The 18,903-nt window shown below is 46.7% G+C and overlaps 1 protein-coding gene across 42 annotated transcripts in view; it reads right to left on the bottom strand.

Moving 5' to 3' along the window:
* The window catches only part of Atxn7l1 (ataxin 7-like 1), a 224,316-nt gene that overhangs the window by 50,468 nt on the left and 154,945 nt on the right, over positions 1–18,903 (bottom strand). For 4 of the 42 annotated variants that reach the window (XM_087553763.1, XM_087553738.1, XM_087553754.1 and 1 more), the window contains exons 1-2: positions 9,705–9,833; positions 8,622–8,736 (exon numbers count right to left, since the gene is read on the bottom strand). Coding sequence is in view for 3 of the 18 variants with exons in the window: in XM_087553757.1 (XP_087409883.1) it covers positions 9,481–9,508 (28 nt within the window). In the remaining 15 variants the exon portion in view is untranslated. 42 annotated transcript variants of the gene reach the window in all.

The raw sequence follows: 18,903 nt of genomic DNA, 5'->3' as shown, positions 1-18,903 counted from the left end.
ACACCCTGGTGGTAGTTTTAACTGAGCTCTCCCAATGTTGAGCTCTCTCTTGGCTTCCATGACCTCATCTATAAATGAAGTAGGTCCCTAGATGGATTCTCAGGCCGCCTTCCCCCTCAACTACAAATACAATGCCTCCTAATATCTGCTCCTCATATCTCACAGTCCCTAGATGTTACAGGATAATTACAGGCGGAGTGCTGAAATACCTCATGTGAGTGGGCTCTTCCGTGGAAGAACTCGCTTTTTGTAAAATTGGCCGTTAGAAGAGCGGCTAAGCATATCTACCCTCCTCACAAATGACTGGCTATTGGAAACTCAGAGACCAGGTGATTGCCAAGGTCAGAACTAATGACTGCTTGAGGAATCGGGCCTTGGACATGGGCCCAACTGCCTCTTGGGAAGGAAATGGGGTGTGCTGTGAGCAAGATCAAAGAACACAAAGTCACTAAAGGTTAGGAGTGGGCAATACAAGAGACCTGGCCTCATCTCCTTTGCAAGGCCCAGAGGGAAGACCTGGTTTGTGGCCATGATGGAACCAGAACCCATCTTTCTTCCCTTAAGCCCTCTTCTTTGGAGCTTTGTGCCCTTCAGAAATACCATTTTAAGAAACCCTTCCTTCGTTCCTTCGTTCCTTCGTTCCTTTGTTCCTTCCTTCCTTCCTTTCTGCCTGTCTGTCTGTCTTTTTCTTTTCTTCGTTTTATGACTCTAAAATAAGATTTTTATTTCTACCACGGCTCTTCCACGATTTCCTCTGGCCTCATTCACTGACTTGTTCAAAGCTGATGAGGAGTGGGATGTACAAAAGCATCACTCATTAGCCTTTGAATACTGAGTAACAACATCCTTATTTTCCTAAATTAACGGTTAAGAACTGTAGATGTAGTGGGATTGGAGGGGAATGAATGGGAATAGCACATAAAGACACACATGAAAATGCTGTATGATGCCTGTTAGACTTAAAAAAATCAATTAAAATTAATAAAAAATTAAGTAATGGCAAGAAATTGTCATTGAAATACAAGAAGGGGGAGGGGACTGGTGGTTCTGAAATCACTGACTTCATAGAGAAGTTGTGGTCATGGTCTTGGCCCACACATTATACCTATAAACTGGCATAAACATCAAATCAATTATTTTTCTTGGTTTTATGTTTTTCTTTGTTTCTTCTTCATAAGCAATCCTCCCACCTCCCTTTCCAGCTTGTTGAGGTAGGGTCTCTTGGGTCCCAAGCTAGTCTTCAGTTTACTAAGTAGCTGTGGTAACCCTGACCTTCTGATCTTCCGACCTCAACCTCCCAAGTGCTGAAATTATAGGCCTGAGCCACAACACGTAAGTTATGTGGTCCTGAGGATTAAACCCAGGGCTCTGCCTGCCAGGTAATCACTCTACCCTATAAATTGCACCTCCAGCCTGCATACATCCTTCTTAAATATCCAATTGAAAGAACAAGTTGCATAGAAGAGATCTGAAGATCAAGTTCTGTGATTTGTTAAATGTGTAATTTTACATTGAATTGAGTTGGCAAAAGGAAAAAAATCACTTTTATGGTAGCTCAAGGAGGGGTGAGCATCTCAGACTCCTGGACTGTAGGAGCAAATGTGACCCCTGTTGGGGCAGGTGAGAAAAGCCACATAAACATTTAGGATGTCAGGACCAGAGTTCAACATCAGGGCTTCACTGCATCAGCGGCCTGCAAGTACACTTTTGCAAATGTGTGGAACTGCTGTCCCAGGCAGGGCAGAATGGGCACACTTAACAGGAAGACCCTTGTTGGCATCAATCTATGGAAGTCTAGCATGTGAAGACCTGCCTATAGAAGCCTTACATAGTTGTGCCTGGATGAACGGTGGGGATGGTGATCAAAGATAGCAGGGTCCATGTTACCTACAAAAAGACACTGTTATACAGGTAGCCTTCTGTGGGCAAAGCTTCCAACATGTTTTGGTCAAGTGCCTGCCTTAGGTAGACCCCTGTCATGATTCTAGTTCTTCTGAACATTCTATTTCTCACTCACTATGGAAATATTTTATAGACTTAAGCAATGTTAGAGAGAAGGACCCTTTCCCCCAAAATTTCTCAGGCTTTGTGAGTGTACACAGCTATATTAATAAAACTGTAATCAACCGATATTCCGGGCTATTCTTCATCTAGCATTGTTTTATGTTTGTATGCATATCTAATTCCCACAGGCTGTCGCGCTCAGTCATTACATACTGCAGAATATTTAGCTACTCTCTTCCTGTCTGGCATTCTGAAAACTAGCACTTAAAGTGATTTAGGACCTTTCCTTAAGGTGATACAACATTCCCAATGTGTAAGCCTACACCAGTTTACATCTCCTGCTACATACTTATTTCCAGACCATAAGCTAAAAGTGCTCTAAGTGCCTAGTATTCGCCTGCTTAAGAGAAATCAGAATTCTGCTCTGAGACCACCCACACGGATTTAAATATCCAGCACATTAATAATGACCTTCACAGACGACCTGGAACTGGTCTCACCACTTCTCTCACTTGGCCACTTATTAACTTCTTTTATTTACTATGCTTATTATCAGTTGTATATTAAGAAGTATCTGTGTTCCCAGAACTCTACTACATAGACTTACTTTAGATAGCACATAGGCATTCAACCCCTTAAATGGCCTATCAGTATTTCCATTCTAGCCGAGGAATCTAAGGCTAAGAAAGACAGTGAGTTGCCCAAGGTCTGGTGGTTTGAGTAAGAATGTCTCCCACTGACTCCTGTATTTGAAGACTCAGTTCTAGTTGGCGGAACTGTTTGGGAAGGACCAGAAAGATCCTTGTTGAAGAAGGTGTGTCACTGCAGGTGGGATTCGAAGTTAAAAAAAAAAACTCAAGCTATTCCTAGTCTGTCTCTCTCCCTCCTTCCTTCCTCCCCTCCCCCTCTCCCTTCCTCCCTTTCCCCCTTATACTTGTATATTAATTTGTAAACTCTCAGCTGTCTTGCTCTGCCCTCATGGACTGTAACACAATGAAACTGTAGGCTCAAATTAAACATTTAAGTTGCCTTGGTCTTATCACAACAATAGAAAAGTAATTAGACACGAAGTCACAAAGCTAGGCAATCTATGTTGATCTGGGGATGTCTTTTAGGACCTGAGCCTTTTACTTTTTCAAAAGGATTAAACTAATTTTAATTTTAAAACATAGGTAGGTCAGTGTGGTGCTACGAACCTTTAATCCTAGTGCTACAGAGGCAGGGGTGGTAGCAGGTCTCTGTGATGAAGGTCATGCCTGGTCTACACATAGAGTTCCGGGCCAGCCAGGATCACATAGTGAGACCCCAGTCTTTAAAGGGGGTGGGGGGAATATAGAGACGGCTCAGCCATTAAGAGCACTTATTGTTTTCATGGAAGACCCAGGTTCAACTCTCAGCACCCACATGGTGGTCCACAACCATCTGTAACTTTGGTTTCAGGAAATCTAATGCCCTATTCTGACCTCCGATGGCACCAAGTATGCACGTGATGCACGTATTACATGCAAGCAAAACACATAAAACAAAAGTGAATGAATGTAACAATTTAAAACAAAACAACAACAACCACCCAGGGGTGACAGAGATGTAACTCAGAGACAGTGCCTCCTGGGCATGATGTGGGAGGAAAGGGGCTTGGAAGGTGCCACTGTGTAATGAGCTCCTGATAATGCTACCTGGGTTGTCTGCTGTCCTCACCATTCCAATTACTAATGCTGCCCTGTACCACATCCCCACTGCCCCTCCCACACCAGTACATCAGGATTTAATTCCCCTTTGCTTTTCTAAATCCCTGTCATCTGTAAGTCTAGTTCTCTGTGTTCTCCCAGGAATGGCTCCTTTCCCAAGTGGCTTTTCCGCTTGCCGAAGACAACATTACATTTAGTGTTCCTCTGAGCTCATGTCTTGATTTGGATCTCCTCCATTTTGATCTTGGAAGATGCTGTGGACCAAGAAGCCTGGAAGAGGGTACTGTGGAGTAGGGAAGCCTCCCTCTCTGAACATTTCTAAATCCCTTAGGGGGATTAAAACTACTATCCTAGAGCTGGAGGTCCCAGGACCAAAGGAAGGAAAGCCTAGATGAACCCTTTTACTTTTTCACATTTTATTCCTCAGGAAGTCTAGGTCATGCCCTCCACAGCTGCTCTTTTCGAGCTCAGCACCACCATTACCACTACCACCAGCAGCAGCAGCAGCAGCAGCAGCAGCAGCAGCAGCAGCAGCAGCAGCAGCACCACCACATGTATTCCTTGAATACCCAGGTACTATTCTAGAGGTCAGTCCTATGGACCAGCAGGCAGGGGCCTCGCTGCCACCGACAGAGGAATGAGAGCCCTACTGTATTTTTAGTTCTTTCCACTTGAGTCAAACTCGGACCCTCCTTCCACGCCATTACTGTCCAGGGGATATTTTTATGCTCTTAGCGTCAATGTCCTGCATTTAATCCACCACGGAGCTGTCTCAGGAATGGCTGAGTTAGCCGCAGGCATCTAGTGCTGTTTCTGATACTGCCTTCAGGAAGAAGTTGTTGGGACTTTTCCAGTATTTGTTTTTAAGGGACCAACCTCATCCTAATAGGCCTGGGACCCCACAGGCACCCGTGCAGCCTCCCGCGGCTGTGTGAGCAAATGTGGGCAGGAGTCAGAATCTGGCTCACTCGTGTGACAGTGCAGTCTCCTTCAGCTGCAGCCACGAGGGGAGGCGCCAAGAGGGCCATCATCCAAAGTGAACTCCATCCAAAAGGAAACGGGATGGGTGGGTGAGATAGCTCAGTGGGTAAGGATGTCCACTAAACTGAGTTTTATCTCTAGGACCTACTACACAGCGCAGAGAGAGAAGTGATTCCCGCAGGATGTCCTCTGATCTCCGTGTGAGTGTTGTGACATGCACAGTCACACACACACATACAGAGACTTTTTATTTTAAAAAGGAAACTGGAATCTAAGGGGAGCCGGACAGAGCAGGGACCCTGGCTAAGAAGCCATGCTAACCAAAGCAGTTGTGAGGCAGGCATCCCTGGGCTATCAGCAGCAGAAACAGAGGGAGACCAAATTTGAGAACCATGCCCATCTCTAGATCTGATGTTGCCCGGTTCTGTGACCTTTGGCAACCTGCTACATCTCTGAGTCACGGTTTCCTCGTGTGCAGAATCGAAGGAGAAGAACTCCTGAACTCTAAGAGTTAAGTGCTGTGAGGTAAGTCAGGTATATGGTAGACTTCTGAGCACACAGAAGTGTACTATTGTTAATAGTATGTAAGGGGCCATAGCTAGAGTTTGGGTGGAATCCTTGTAATCAAAGTGAAGCATTACATCTGGCACCAACACTGGAGGGAGAATATTGCATCTACCTACCTCAGTGAGGAGAAAAGGAAGGCATGGAGGACTCAAGGAGAGGAAAACAGACAGTAGTAGGAAGCAGAGCCTTGACAAGCATGCTCTATGCCAGTTATGAGAGTCCCTGGTATCCCAATCCTTAATCTGGGGCAGGGGTTGGGGGAAGTGTAGCAATGTCTTTAAGCTGGGTCTGAGTTCCAGGCCAGCCTGGTCTACAGAGTGAATTCCAGGGAAACTCTTTCTCAATACCTGCTCCTCTACCCTCCACCCCCACCAAATGTTAGTATCAGAGTGGCTTGGGAGGTTGATTCCTTAAAGAAATACGACTTTATCACAGCTTTTTCACTCCTCCTACATACTACCAGCGACCACGAGCTACCTCAGGCACTAAGTTGTCTGACACAGACTCATGCAAGATGAGTGGCTTACACTGCTAAGTTCCGTTCCATATAGTTCTGTCAGGTTACTTCCCAGCATCCTTAGGTTTCTGGCATTTCCTCAGCCATCTGGTCATTCCACACTGTTCATTCAGTTGAGAGTAAGAGCTCTACTTCTTGATCATCTACCCACTACGTGAGGCAGAGTGCAAGCTACTGCCCACTCTGCAGGTCTCAAGAAGTCACAACTGCTAGCGTCCTAGCAAGAGACCTCATAGAAGTTCAGCACAGTTATGAACGAAGACTGGGGCTGTGCTGGCCTCAGTAGCTGGAAAGAGAGTCCAGGCTTGTCTGTCCGGTCCCAAAGATGGTTTCCCTCTCCCCATGCTGTTTGCCTGGAATAGCCCCTTCCCTCCACCCTTTAGAAAGGCAACTTCTCCAGCAGGTCTGGAGCATGCATTTCCTCCTCCCAGAGCTGCCCCAGGGTTCCTGTGTGTAGTTTGAGTGTAAAGGCTGCGCCTTATCTTTGCTCTTAGAAGCATTCTTCCTCCCACCTGCTCCTCAGCTTGGCTCTCATACTGAAGCACATGTTTCTGGCACCAGCCTCTGCTGGGTAGGATCCGGGCAGTCCCAGGGATTTTCCAAGGGCCTCAAATAGTTTCCTCAGCCCTCAGGGATGCTCTCACCAGACCCTCAGCCTGACTACAGGGGAAACTCTTGAGAAACAAACCTGTGTATGCTTGCGAGGAGTACTTTTGAGGGATTATGATTTTTTTCTGGAGTGTACCCCAGTGATAATAACAGGAAGTAAAAAAATCACAGCCTTTGATTTGGTAATCAACTGATAGCTTAAAAAGGTGATCTCAAGGAACTATCCTCAAAGTGAAGGGTAGACAGTTCATAGACATTCCCCGTAGTATTGTTTTCAATAATAATAATAATAATAATAATAATAATAATAATAATAAATACAAAGAAGATAATCGAAAATGGCTGGTAAGAGGCCTAGGTCAATCTGAGAAACCTTGTAAGTGAAATAAAACAGCTAATCTATGAGAAACGGAATGGACCACAAATAACTCGTAAGCATTAATCACTACTTAATAATTAGTATACAGATGAGAGGGCAGAGGGAAGGACACAGGATGGAGTGGGTAGTACGCGCTATAACCCCCTTAAACAGAGAGGGCAGAGCAGGGAAAACAGATGCAGATATGAAGTAGGGAGGGATAGCAAAATGAGTGTCATCTGACTTCATCAAAAACATCCCCAGCCGATGGCCCCAGGATGTGAGCACTGCATCATGATGAAACCATAGGTGCTGCCCTGTACTGAGTCTTAATAACCAGAGAGTTTCTGAAAGGTGGGAGATAGAACTGTCCAGACTCCAGCATGGCCATTACGTCTCTTCTCTCAGAGGCTGGAGGACAGACCTGCGCTTCTGAGAGCAGCTGCCTTTCACCCTTTGCTGACCTCTGTATGCAGCCAGACCTGCTACCCCCTCAAAAGCGCTAAGCCTTTCTTGTCAGGTGTGGTGCTACACACCTGTGATTCCAGCACTTGGGAACTGAGGCAGGAGGATTCAGAGTTGGAGGACTAAGTCATGTGGTAAGCCTATGTCAAAACGCCAGCACTCAAATAAACAGAACAAGGCTTCTCACTGCCTTAGCTGTTCCCCGGTCTCAGCCAGGCAGTGGTGGACTGCCAAGGGGTCTGTATTAGCCTTCTCCATTGGCATCTCTCTCTTCTACAAGTATTGGACAAGAGTCTCCATGGCTCTGGTAGCTTCCTGCTTTTGGATAAACCACTGAGCTCACCTTAAATAGGCCTGGTTGAACTTACCCTCAACCAAGGCACACAGAAGGGACAGGTGAAGGCAGATGCTACAAATGGGAGACACAATCCTGGGTATCTTTGAAGTCTATGACTGGCTGGCATTCCTAATACTGAAAATACCTGAATGCTGAATTCGGTGTCTCTGGCTGTCTGACGGAACCGTCAGCAGCTTTACTCAGGGTCTTGGGCTATGCACACCAAGGCGCCTTCCTGTCTGCTGTGGGCATGGTCTGCCCATAGCTCACAGAGATAGATCCCAGAGGTAGGAGGCAGAGAAGTGCCCAGGCCTCTGTGCCAAGTTATGCCAGGAGTGGCTTCAGTCTTGTGATAGGAAAAAGGCTAAGGTCTTCAGATTGTACTTTTAGAAAATGTTCTGAATAGGAAATGTTCATGCTCCACCAGTTCAGAGTTAACAGAAATATGGACCAAACACTATGGTTTCTGGAATCAGAAAGAACTGGGCTCAAATCCCAGCTCTGTCACTCATTAGCCCTGTGACTTGGGCTAATAATTTAACCTCATGAACCCCAGTTCCCTACACATATGAGGGAGACATCACCCACATCAGAGATCCTATCTCGGCAGGAAGCTTCTGGCATGACAAGCCTTTTCCTCAGTATATAATCATCACATGTTGTAACTGCTGGTTTCACTGTCTTACACATGGGCACAGCGTGGAGGCAGGAGTCTGGCTTATCTCTGGCATTGAGCATAGGTCCTGCCCCAGTGAGCCCTCATTACACTCATTGTTAAATAATGTTGGAAGGATTAATAAAATTTCTTGATAGAAATTTCTCGATATATGAAAAGGTAGGTTTAAAAAAAAACATAGTAGCTTTCCTAAGTAGATGGTTCACAGCCTTCTCCCTACCCTCAACTTGAAAATTTTCCATTCAGATGAATCCTGGGAGCACACTGTTTGAGGACACAGGTTCAAAAAGACAGGCGACCTCTGCTTTATTTCTGTGTCAACCTCCAACTTGGACAGCACAGGGCCCTGGTCTCCTCCAAGAGAAGGTACAAAGTCTCTACTCAGTGCTGAGTTCCTAGTGTCACTCAGAGCCACTCACCCAACAGGTTGTCATGGTCCCCCAGCAGCCACTAACGGAACCACGTCTGTTCTCCTTGGAGTGGCAGTTGGCAGTGGCAAACAGGAAGTTGTCTTGAAGTAGGGTGTGGTTATGCCTGTCAACATATGCGTACAGAGACGCACGTTTTTCCTTCCCCTCTCCGCTCCTTCCTCTCTCCCCTTTCTCTCAGAAAGAAAAGCTTGAGTTGTTTTGTTGAAAGCTACACTTTTGTTACTTTATTTAGGACCAGCCATCACTACCACACAAACAAAAACCTGGGGCAGAAAGAAGCTTACACTATAGCAGGGGCCTGTCTTTTCTCCATCAATCACTCACCCTGAAGCCTATTTGTGAGAAACCAGGTGCCTGCAGATACATGAACTATCCCTTTCCCTGCTCCGTGGGCATGCAGGAAACAAAATTCTAGTTTAAAAGCAAGCCACTAACACTACCAATCATAATGAACGGGGAGACAGAGGAGGAACCGCCACATGGTATATACGAGGCTCACAGGGTGTACACACTGGACCGAGGGCCATATGTGAATAGGGACACAGCCCATGGGTTTTAAGTTGTGTGCACCATTTGAGAAGACCCAAAACATTTCTTAGCAGAGACAGCATATGGAAACAACAGCGAAAAGCAATCTCCCAGGGTATAAAGGCATGAAGTTCCGATTGAGCTGCATGTGAACGCTGCAGAGTGGGGGTGGCAAAAAGTATGGGGTATGATAGCTGGCTTCCCAGTGCTCTCAAAGGTATGCTATAAAAATTTCCATTCCTTTCCTCCCCAGACCCGAGGCTTGAGCCTCCAGAAGGGCTGTCCAAAATAGATCAGTCCTGAGCCTCCTACTCCTGACCTCTTTCTGAGGCAGCTGCTGTCCCCATCGGCTTCCTCAGCCCTGTCTCTGCTCCAGCTTCTGCCCACAGACCGGGAGCTCAGGTCTGCACAGAAGCTCATCTCTCCGAGTGCATGCATCTCAGGCTGCCAGCATGCTTTGCCTGCCAGACTTTCTTCTGTGACCTGAGTCCAGCCCCACGCCATCCTGGGTGGCGGGCCACCATACCCTGCTTTCACACTTACACTTCCTGGAGAGGCAGCCTGGCCATTTGGATAAGGAGGCTGAGCCAACGACATGCTGGGCAACGGCCCTCTTCTAGTAGACATTTCCTGGCTGTGGGCCCCGGCCAGTCATAATGCTTCACTTCCCCTTTAAGAGAGCACGCCCAGATGAGATTGAGGAAAGGCAGCAAGACAAGGCCGGAGCAGTCAGGGGTGCGTCCTGAATTTGGCAGATGAATGAGGGTTTCCCTGATTCTCACACATGAGATGTGAGAAGCCGCTTCTCAGAGGCTCAGGAGAGCACTCTAAGTTTAGATGGCAGGGGGGTTTCTCCTGCAGTCTCTGGGAGAGCAGCCACACTTGAGCCAGCTCTCAGAGCTGCTGTCCAACCTGCTTGGGTCCTGGGTGGCTTGCAGATGCCTCTGGACTTTCTGCTCTCCTTCCCCACAGGGAAGACCCAACCTGGAGGACAGTGCCTATGGGGCCACATGCTTTGATGAGAATAGAGGCCGTTAAGATAGTTGGAAACCCCCAAAGGATGATTTCACTATTAACTTCAGCAGAGTTCTCATTCATTTTGCAGTTTTTTTTTTGTTTTGTTGTTGTTGTTGTTTTTCCCCTGTGCTAATTTCTCATGTAACCCAGGTTGGCTTTGAAATTTCTGTGTAGCTAAGGGTGACCTTGAATGCCTGCTCTTCCCACTTCCAATCCCACTGTCAAATATAGATGGGGCCAGCATTCGTGGCTCTCATTCTGGATACTTAGAAAATTCCCTGACTCTGGCAAAGGACAGATAGCTTGTGGGAGAGGGGTTGGCCCTTACAGAGACAATGCTTCACAGGTCATGGGGTCACGTGACTTAATATCGATGGACACAGAACAGGCAAATCTCAAGAGACAGAGTACAGAGTGGTGGTTGATAAGTGGAGGCTGTGAAACTATGAGTGTGGGCAGTGGGTATAGGGGATCCCCTGGGAGTGATGTAATGGACCCATGTCACTCAATTGTAGTTTGCTTTGGTGTTTTGGGTTAAACTTGGGCCTAATATGAAGCCTCACTACTGAGTTCTGGCCGACCCCTCAACATGATTGCACAGTCACAGGGCCAATATTCTTTCTTGTGAATTTCACTATAATTGACAGAAACACAAGAAACTAAATCAAAGGAAAAAAATAAAATAATAAAGTAAAAACGGAGGAGAAGCTGGGCGTGGTGGCTCATGCCTTTCATCTAAGCACTTAGGAGGCAGAGGCGGGTAGATCTCCTATGAGTTCAACGCCAGTCTTGTCTATGACAGTCTTGCCATGACAGCCAAGATTAAGATGGTCTCAAACAAAACAAAACAGAACTGGAACTGGGAGCCCAGCTCAGTAGTAGAACACCTGTCCAGGCCCTGGGCCATCCCCAGTCTAGGACAAACAAGCAAGCAAGCAAACAATAAACCAATGTATTTGATGAATGAAAACTGGAGAGGTGGGAGACCTGGCTGCCCCCTGTGTATAACTGAGAAGGGAGAGAACAGCCAGAGGCCATCTGGAAGAGCCCAGCCTGTCAAATCTGGACCTGGCCAGGGTGGGGGGTATGTGAGAGAAGAGAAGAGAGAGGGCGAGCGAATCAAGAGAGGAACTGCAGGCGAGGAGGCCAAGGTAAAGGTCAAGAGTGGAGCTAAAAGCCAAGAGTATGCGACCTAGGTGGCTGGGTTATACAGGAAAAGAGAAGTCTGGGGGAAGGGAAGTGAAGGCCAACCCCTGGGCTGGAGAGGTTTAGGGGAGAGATGGTGAAAAGTGCTGGAAAAAGCCCAAGTACTGAGTGAGCCTCTCCTGGGTTTCTTTGGGTCCTGACATTTGAGACCTCTTTTTCTTCTATCAGAATCTCCTCTGGGTCTCACCCAACATATCTATAAAACTTGGCTAATTCCTAATGAACTTTAAGTCATTTCCAAGTGAGCAGCATCTGACTTGTAGTAAGGGGTATTGAAGGTAAATCTCTGAAAGGCAAAAGCCTTCCAGAAGGTCTCAGGCTGAGGGGAGGTGGGATCATTTCACACACACAGTGTCCCTCATCCCAGACCTTTGCAGAGACCATCATCTTACAACAACTAGGCAGCTTGATATTGCAAGAGAGCCAGAGCTTGGAGTCTCTGAGGGAGAATTATTTAGAAACAACCTCTTCCCTGAACTAGGTAGACTTCATCTGTTTCTGACTGATTCAGAGAGCTGGGCTGGTCCCTGTCTGCTGCTCTGTTTCTTGGAATGGAGATGGTGTGGATGACCAACCACTGGCCAGATCTCCTTTCTGGATCATTTGCAACTTTGGCTGGAGACAGTCTGCTCCCAGGCGTTAGGCTGCAAGCTCTGTCCTCTGGACTTTAGGCCAGCTGGTCAAAGGCTCCTTGAGCACATTACCCCACTGAGGAGATGATCAAGAAGATGTCCGCTGGGTGTTGCAATGCTTAGCAGTTCAGTGCAGACGAAAAAGCAGCCCTATGGCCTGGGAGCCAGAGTCAAACAGAAATAGCTCTCCTGGTATCTGCTGAGAGTTCCAGGAGGACCTGGAGGTCAGAGGTGGATACTTCCCTTGGCCAACTTTTCTGGTACACTCTGACTCTTGCCTCTCCGCCAGCTCTTTCTCCTCACCTCAGGTGCCCACAGACTAAGTAGGTGGCCTAAGTTCTCGGCAAACAGGTGGCTTAACCGAGTAAGCTGCAAACGTTTACATTGTTGTAGCTTCTGAGGAACAGCAGGTTTGGAAGTGTAACACAAAAACAGGAAGGGGCAGCCCAATTCAAAACCTTGCCAAGGACACTTCTGCAGAGCAGATAAACAATTGGCTAACCAGAGCATATGCTGAGATGCTCTACCTCATTAGCCATTAGAGAAATGCAAATCAGGCCTACAAGGAGGCAGCACTTCAGCACACTAGAGTGGCTATTAAAAGAGAGGAGCCTAACAGGAGCTGGGGAGGATGAGGAGAAAACGGAGACACTGCCTGTGTACTGTACTGCTGTTTGGAATGTAAGAGGGCACAGCTGCGATGAAAACCAGTATAGAGTTCCTCAAAATATTAAAATAGAATTACAATATGATTCAGCAGTTCCATTTATGGCTATATATACCTATATGGGTGTCGTAAAGTAGCATCGTTCTGAAGAGCCGATAGACAGAAGAGTATTCACAGCTGAATACAAAATGTGGCGCATGCGTGCCTCTATGTGCACGGTATGTGCATGCGCGTGTGCATGCGCATGTGCGTGCACGCGTGCACGGGTACACACAAGGGCATGAGAATAAGAAAGTTTTTTGATGCTGTAATAAAATATCCAGGCAAAAGCAACCGACGGGAGGAAAGGGTTGTTCTAGCTGACAGTTCAAGGTTACGCTCCATCACAGCAGGTAAGCCATAGCAGTAGGAGCTTCAAGAAGCCAGTCATATCACACCCATAAGCAGGAACAGGGAGCAGTGAAGGTACGCATGCTCACGGCTCAGAGGGCTTTCTCTGCGTTCACACAGTTCAGGTGCACGGTATTAATCACAGTGGGCGAGGATTCCCACCTCAACAAACCACCTTAACAGAAGTGATCACAGAACAATCTTATCTAGACCATGTCTCGTTGAAACTCTCTTCCCAGGTGATGCTAGATTTTGTCAGGTCCACAACACTAAGCATGGGTTAAGATGTCTGGTTAAGATGTCTCATCTGATAATGGCACTTGCTATCAAGCCGGATCACCTGAATCCCATCTGCAGGACCCACATGGTGAAATAGGAGAAGCAGTTTCTACAAGTAGTCTTCCGACCTCCACACAAGCAACACATACACACATACACACACACACAACACACGCACACACGCACACACACACATACACACACAATAAATAAATAAATGCACTATGAAAACAAAACAAAACAAACCTCTAATCATTCCACTGTGGTAGTCTGCCTTAACAAGGAAGGAAAGTCTAACTACTTTATCCTATAGATGAGTCTTGAAGACAGCAAACTAAGTGAAATTGACCAGCCCCAAAAAGCCATATACTGTAGGATTCCATTGATATGAAGTAGCTGTGTAGACAAATTCAAACATATAGGGAGAATGATAATTGCCAGGAGCTGGGGAAGAAGGGAACTGGTTTTTTGTTTGTTTGTTTTGTTTTGTTTTATAAATGGCTACAGCATCTGTTTTGCCAAGCCAGGAGTTTTGGAAATGGCGGTGGCACTGATGGTAAAATAATATGATAGTATCAAATGCCTTTGAGCTGTACATTGATAGTTAAGGTGAGCCAGGAGCCTTTAATCCCAACACTTGGGAGGCAGAAGCAAGCAGATCTCTGAGTTCAATGTCAAGGCAAATGTGTTCTACACTGTGAGTTTCAGATCAGCTAGAACTACAGAGTAAAACCCTGACTCAAAACAAACAGAAAACTAGTTAAGATGGTAAGGTTTATAGTAAGTGTATTTCATAGCAATTAATTTTTTCTTTAAAACATTAAATAGAATTAGCATATGACACAAACATTCTGCTCCTAGGTATATGTGTATGTATTTATGTGCATATGCATATACACATACACATACATATAAACAGGGACTAGGTTTGGTGGCACACACCTTTGATCCCGGCACTCAAGAGGAAGGTGAAAGTTGATCTCTATGAGTTCAAGGCTAGCCTTCTACAGAGTAAGTATCAGGACAGCCAGGACTAGGCCTCAAGAACCATCCTTTGATGAGGTGACTCAAGACCAAATCCTTTGGCTCATTAGTTAAGAGTACTTGTTCTTGCAGAGGACCTGGGCTCAATTTCCAGCACCCTCACAGTGGCTCACAGACATCTGTAACTTCAATTCCAGGGGATCCAATGCCCTCTGGTGGCCTCTGCTGGCAGCAGGCACACACATGGCGCCTTGACATACAGACAGACAAAACATACATGTGAGATAAAATAAATAAGGCTAAACATTAAAAAAAAAAGTAAGTAAAGAACAGAACCACCCCTCGATGTGTGAAGGATTTAACAAACTCCGCGGTATAGACATATGATGAGGTTCTATTTCACCACGGAAAAGAATGACGGATGATGCATGGCAAAATACAGATGAACCTCAGAGCACTGTGGGAAATGAAAGAGTCAGGCACACCAGGTCGTATACACTGTGTCTTCCATCTACGTGCAGTGTCAAGAGGAGGCGGATCCTCAGACACTAAGCAGTAGCTATCAGGTGCTGTGGGTGGCAGGAAGGAGGAACAACTGCCTAGTGGGTAAGAAGTCTTATCGTTGAATAAAGCAATGTGTTGAAACCAGATAGAGCTGGCCAGACAACATGACTGTATTAAATGCCAGTGAGCTATTCAGCTTAGAATAGTTAATTTTATGTCCTGAGAATTTCATCTTGGCAACAGCAATGGTGAAATCCCTCAGAAGATGAAGTCCAGGACAAGCCGCAAACAGAATAATTTGCCTTAAGGTAACTGAGAGTTACCTTCAATACCCTGCTTGGAGTCGCTTACACAGGATCATTTTGAAGTGAAGGTAATTAAGGTGGTCAGCAGGAGACAGCAAACGGGTATTCTGAGACGGCAGCTCCCTAACACTGACATTTTGGGTCCGTGAAGTAGTATTACTTTGTCTTAAGCAACAAGATGCATCCTTCCTGCCGCTCTGCTCGGCAACAGGGTCCCCTTTTGTTAAGTACCAATGACAGGTGGTTACTTACTTTATGACTGCCAGGGGGATGCTTTGGTTTTAATGATTTTGCTTTATAAAATAGATTTGGATCCAAAGAACACCGACATTACCGACACACTCACTGTGGTCCGGCTCTAATGGCTATTGGCAAATGGGGCCCCAAGACGAAACTACTCTCTGTGGCTCTTATAGCCCAGACACAGCTGCCATTTCCAGTTGGTGCTCACTGCTATCTAGGGACCCAGGTATACAGCTTGGAACATCAGATCTAAACGCGTGAGAAGACTCATCTCCCAACACTGCTGTCTCCCTACTGGGCCTGGCTTCATGTGGGCACCTGCAGGTTCCAACCTACAAGGCAGTGACCATTGCATCGTGAAAGTGGGTAGCACTGACCAACTAAGGGGCAGCTGCCCTTCCCAGATCTTCTGAGATAACCACACATCTGTGCCACTCCCCTCAGGGCCACCATGAACCTTTGGTCTACTCTTACCTCCTCCTCTGGGGTAAACACTCCCAGTCACCTTTCAAAGTTTATTTCTTACAAAACTCCATTTCCATTCCTGCCCTACCCTAGGTTCTCTGTGGCTCCCAGCATTTCTCACAGAGTGGAGCTAGGAAGGAAGTGTTCTAGTGAACTCTGCTGAGGCCCTGCCTGTTCATTGCACATTATTCTCTATTAATACAGTGGAAGAAGAGCAGTCAAGGTGGTTGGCTTCCTCACAACTCCACTGTTTAGTCTTAGATCACACTGTTCTCAGGTTGTGTCAACCCATGGGCACCCTTCAAAACTGTCACCTTGAAAGACTCAGTCCACTGTTCCAGCCTGTTGAGATATTTATGGTCCCTAAGCCATCGATGAATCCATTCATCGCCGGCAAACTTGAGAAGCCTGACCTAGGGACACTTTTCTGAAACAGGCCTCAGCCACGTCCCAGTTACCATGACCTGTGAGCAGCAGTCTCTCCAAGTTTGGTTGTACCAGGGTACAGTCAGGGAAGGTATGCCACTGGCCCACTTTCCTGGTCAGGTTCCTCTGGGTGACTCTGACACAGGAATCTCATGAGAACCCTTCTTTGAATAGAGGTAATCCAGTGGGCATCACACATAGCAAGCCATCAAATGTGTGTTTATCACTACAAGACACACTTTACTGAGGAGGAGGTTTTCCTAGTTCCCCGCCCAGCGGCCAAGTGGCCTTCAGTGCATACATATACTACGCAGCTGAAGTGAACAGAAGGAACTCAAGACACTCAACGCTAGGGCCTGAATCCCAGTGTTCTTACCTACTGACGTGACCAGACCTGTCTCTCCAGGGCCAGAGGGAGGAGTGTTGAGATCTGGCACAAGGAAAACAGGCTTAAATGTTGATGCTGGGTGGTGGCACATGCCTTAAATTCCAGTACTCATGCCTTAAATTCCAGAGGCAGAGACAGGCAGATCTCTGAGATAGAGGCCAGCCTGGTTTACAGAGTGAGTTCCAGGACAGCTAGGGCTACACAGAGAAACCCTGTTTCTAAAAACAAAAACAAAAAACCAAAAAACTTAAGCAGACATAAACAAACAATTCTAAGATCGTGACTAAAGAACTTAGAAATAACAACAAAAATACCATTTCTACCCAGTGTTTGGCCACCTGCTTGTCAAATCAAGGAGGGACCTGGAAATGAGGACAGGGCAGCCAGAGAGCTGCAAGGAAACAGCTCCTCTCCCCTCCTCCGGCTCCTTTCCTGGAAACAGTTGTTTCTTAGGAAGACTAGGCCCTAATCTGGCCTAAGGAGAAGGGACAGGGCCTCTCCCAGCCCACTTGCCAAGGAGCCCCTCAGCCTTCAGAAGCACACTGTCCATTACCTTCTTCGTTGAGACCAAGACCTATGCAATTAGCACAGTCTGGCAGGTTGTGTTCACCTCCTGTGTACCATGGTCCTCACAAGCCCCCAGGCTTCTGAATGGGTTTTCTAAGAACAGCAGCTCTGGGTTTTTGATGTGGTCAGGGTGCCCACCTCCCGTCCCTAACACCTTCAGGAAAGGAATGACCTTCAATATGAAAGGACCTGGGACACATTTTGCAAAGGCTTGTCAGAAGCCACCTGCTGGCTCCTAGTGGCATATCTATGTCAAAGATACTCTCCAGTGGAGGAGCAGAGACTGACAGAACTGGTACAGCCAGCCTCGGGCCCTTGGGAAAAGGGTAGTGGTTACAACGGGAGGCATTGGGTGGCATAAGTAAGACCGCCTGCTCTCATCTACCCCAGGCTGGTCTCCTAACGTCCAAGGAACACAAGGGCAGAATAAACACAGACACACAGACACAGACACACACACACACACACACACACACACACACACACACACGCACACACAATTGTTGACAAAACACTAAGAAGATTCTATCAGTGAATCTGTGAGCAGATTAGGGAATTTGACCAGAAAGGTGCTGGTAGAAAGAGGCCAAGAAAGCCTGCCTGATAATTTTAGGCATCCCACTGGTCTATAAGTTGTTCTTGTCTAGCTCCCTCTGTATAAATTTCCCTTAAGACCAATGGGATGATGGGATCTCTAAAGTCAGAATTATGAAGTTATCTTAGACATTCATGGCCACAATGGGCTTTTCCTATGATTTTAAAAACACATGTTACTGGGATTTTTTTGTTTGTTTGTTTGTTTGTTTTGCTTTGCTTTTGTTGTTGTTCCTGTTCCCCATGCCTCGGCATGGCTATGGGAACACGCCCACAGAAGACTAACTCTTCGTCAGGAAGGTCGACTGCATGGTGTTGCTGAGGCTGCTGCCACACTTGAGACAGAACCAGGTAATGGGTTGAACAGTGTCCCACCACTCACATGTTAAGTCTCTAGTTATCTAGTCCCTAAGAGTGTAACCATATGTAGAGACAGGTCTTGAAAGAGGCCATTAAGAAATGGTCCTAATCCAATAGGACTGGAGTTCTTATTCTAAAAGGATGGGGCACCAAAGACTCAGCGGCTGCACCTTGAGAAGGCAGCAAGCCTGGTACGGCCATCTGTAAGGCCTCGGGGCATACCAGCCCTGTTGGCACCTCCATCTGGAGTCCAGTTCCTAGAACTGTTAGGAAGTGCGTTTCAGGTGTTTAAACTACACTCTAGTCCTAACCAATGCAACTGGTTGGCTCTGAAGCCGCTCACATTTACCTTCCTGGAGTGTAGGCAACTCCTCACGGCCCAACTGCGCTGTCTGGTCCACTCTAAGGTAGAGTGAGGCCAAAATGGGGTACAACTAGATGTTGTTTTCCAGCAGATCCTGCTGCTCTGCCATCCTGTGCTGAGGGCATGGATGACACAGAGCAAATGGCTCCTAGCCACAGACTGCAAGGAGCCAACTCCTTTAATCAACTTCCTTTCCTGGTTTACCTCGTACATGGACAGGTTCTGATTAACCCGAGTATCATTGATGTGGTTCCAGAGAAAGACAAGTCTGTGGAGCAAGTGGATTCATGACCCAGTAAGATAGGCACCGACACTCTCACTAGTTTGATGAACCCACATTAAGCATCTGGC

Source organism: Rattus norvegicus, chromosome 6, assembly GCF_021556685.1.
Source record: "Rattus norvegicus strain SHRSP/BbbUtx chromosome 6, alternate assembly SHRSP_T2T, whole genome shotgun sequence".
Lineage (NCBI taxonomy): Eukaryota > Metazoa > Chordata > Mammalia > Rodentia > Muridae > Rattus > Rattus norvegicus.
This window is presented reverse-complemented; position numbering and strand designations above follow the sequence as displayed.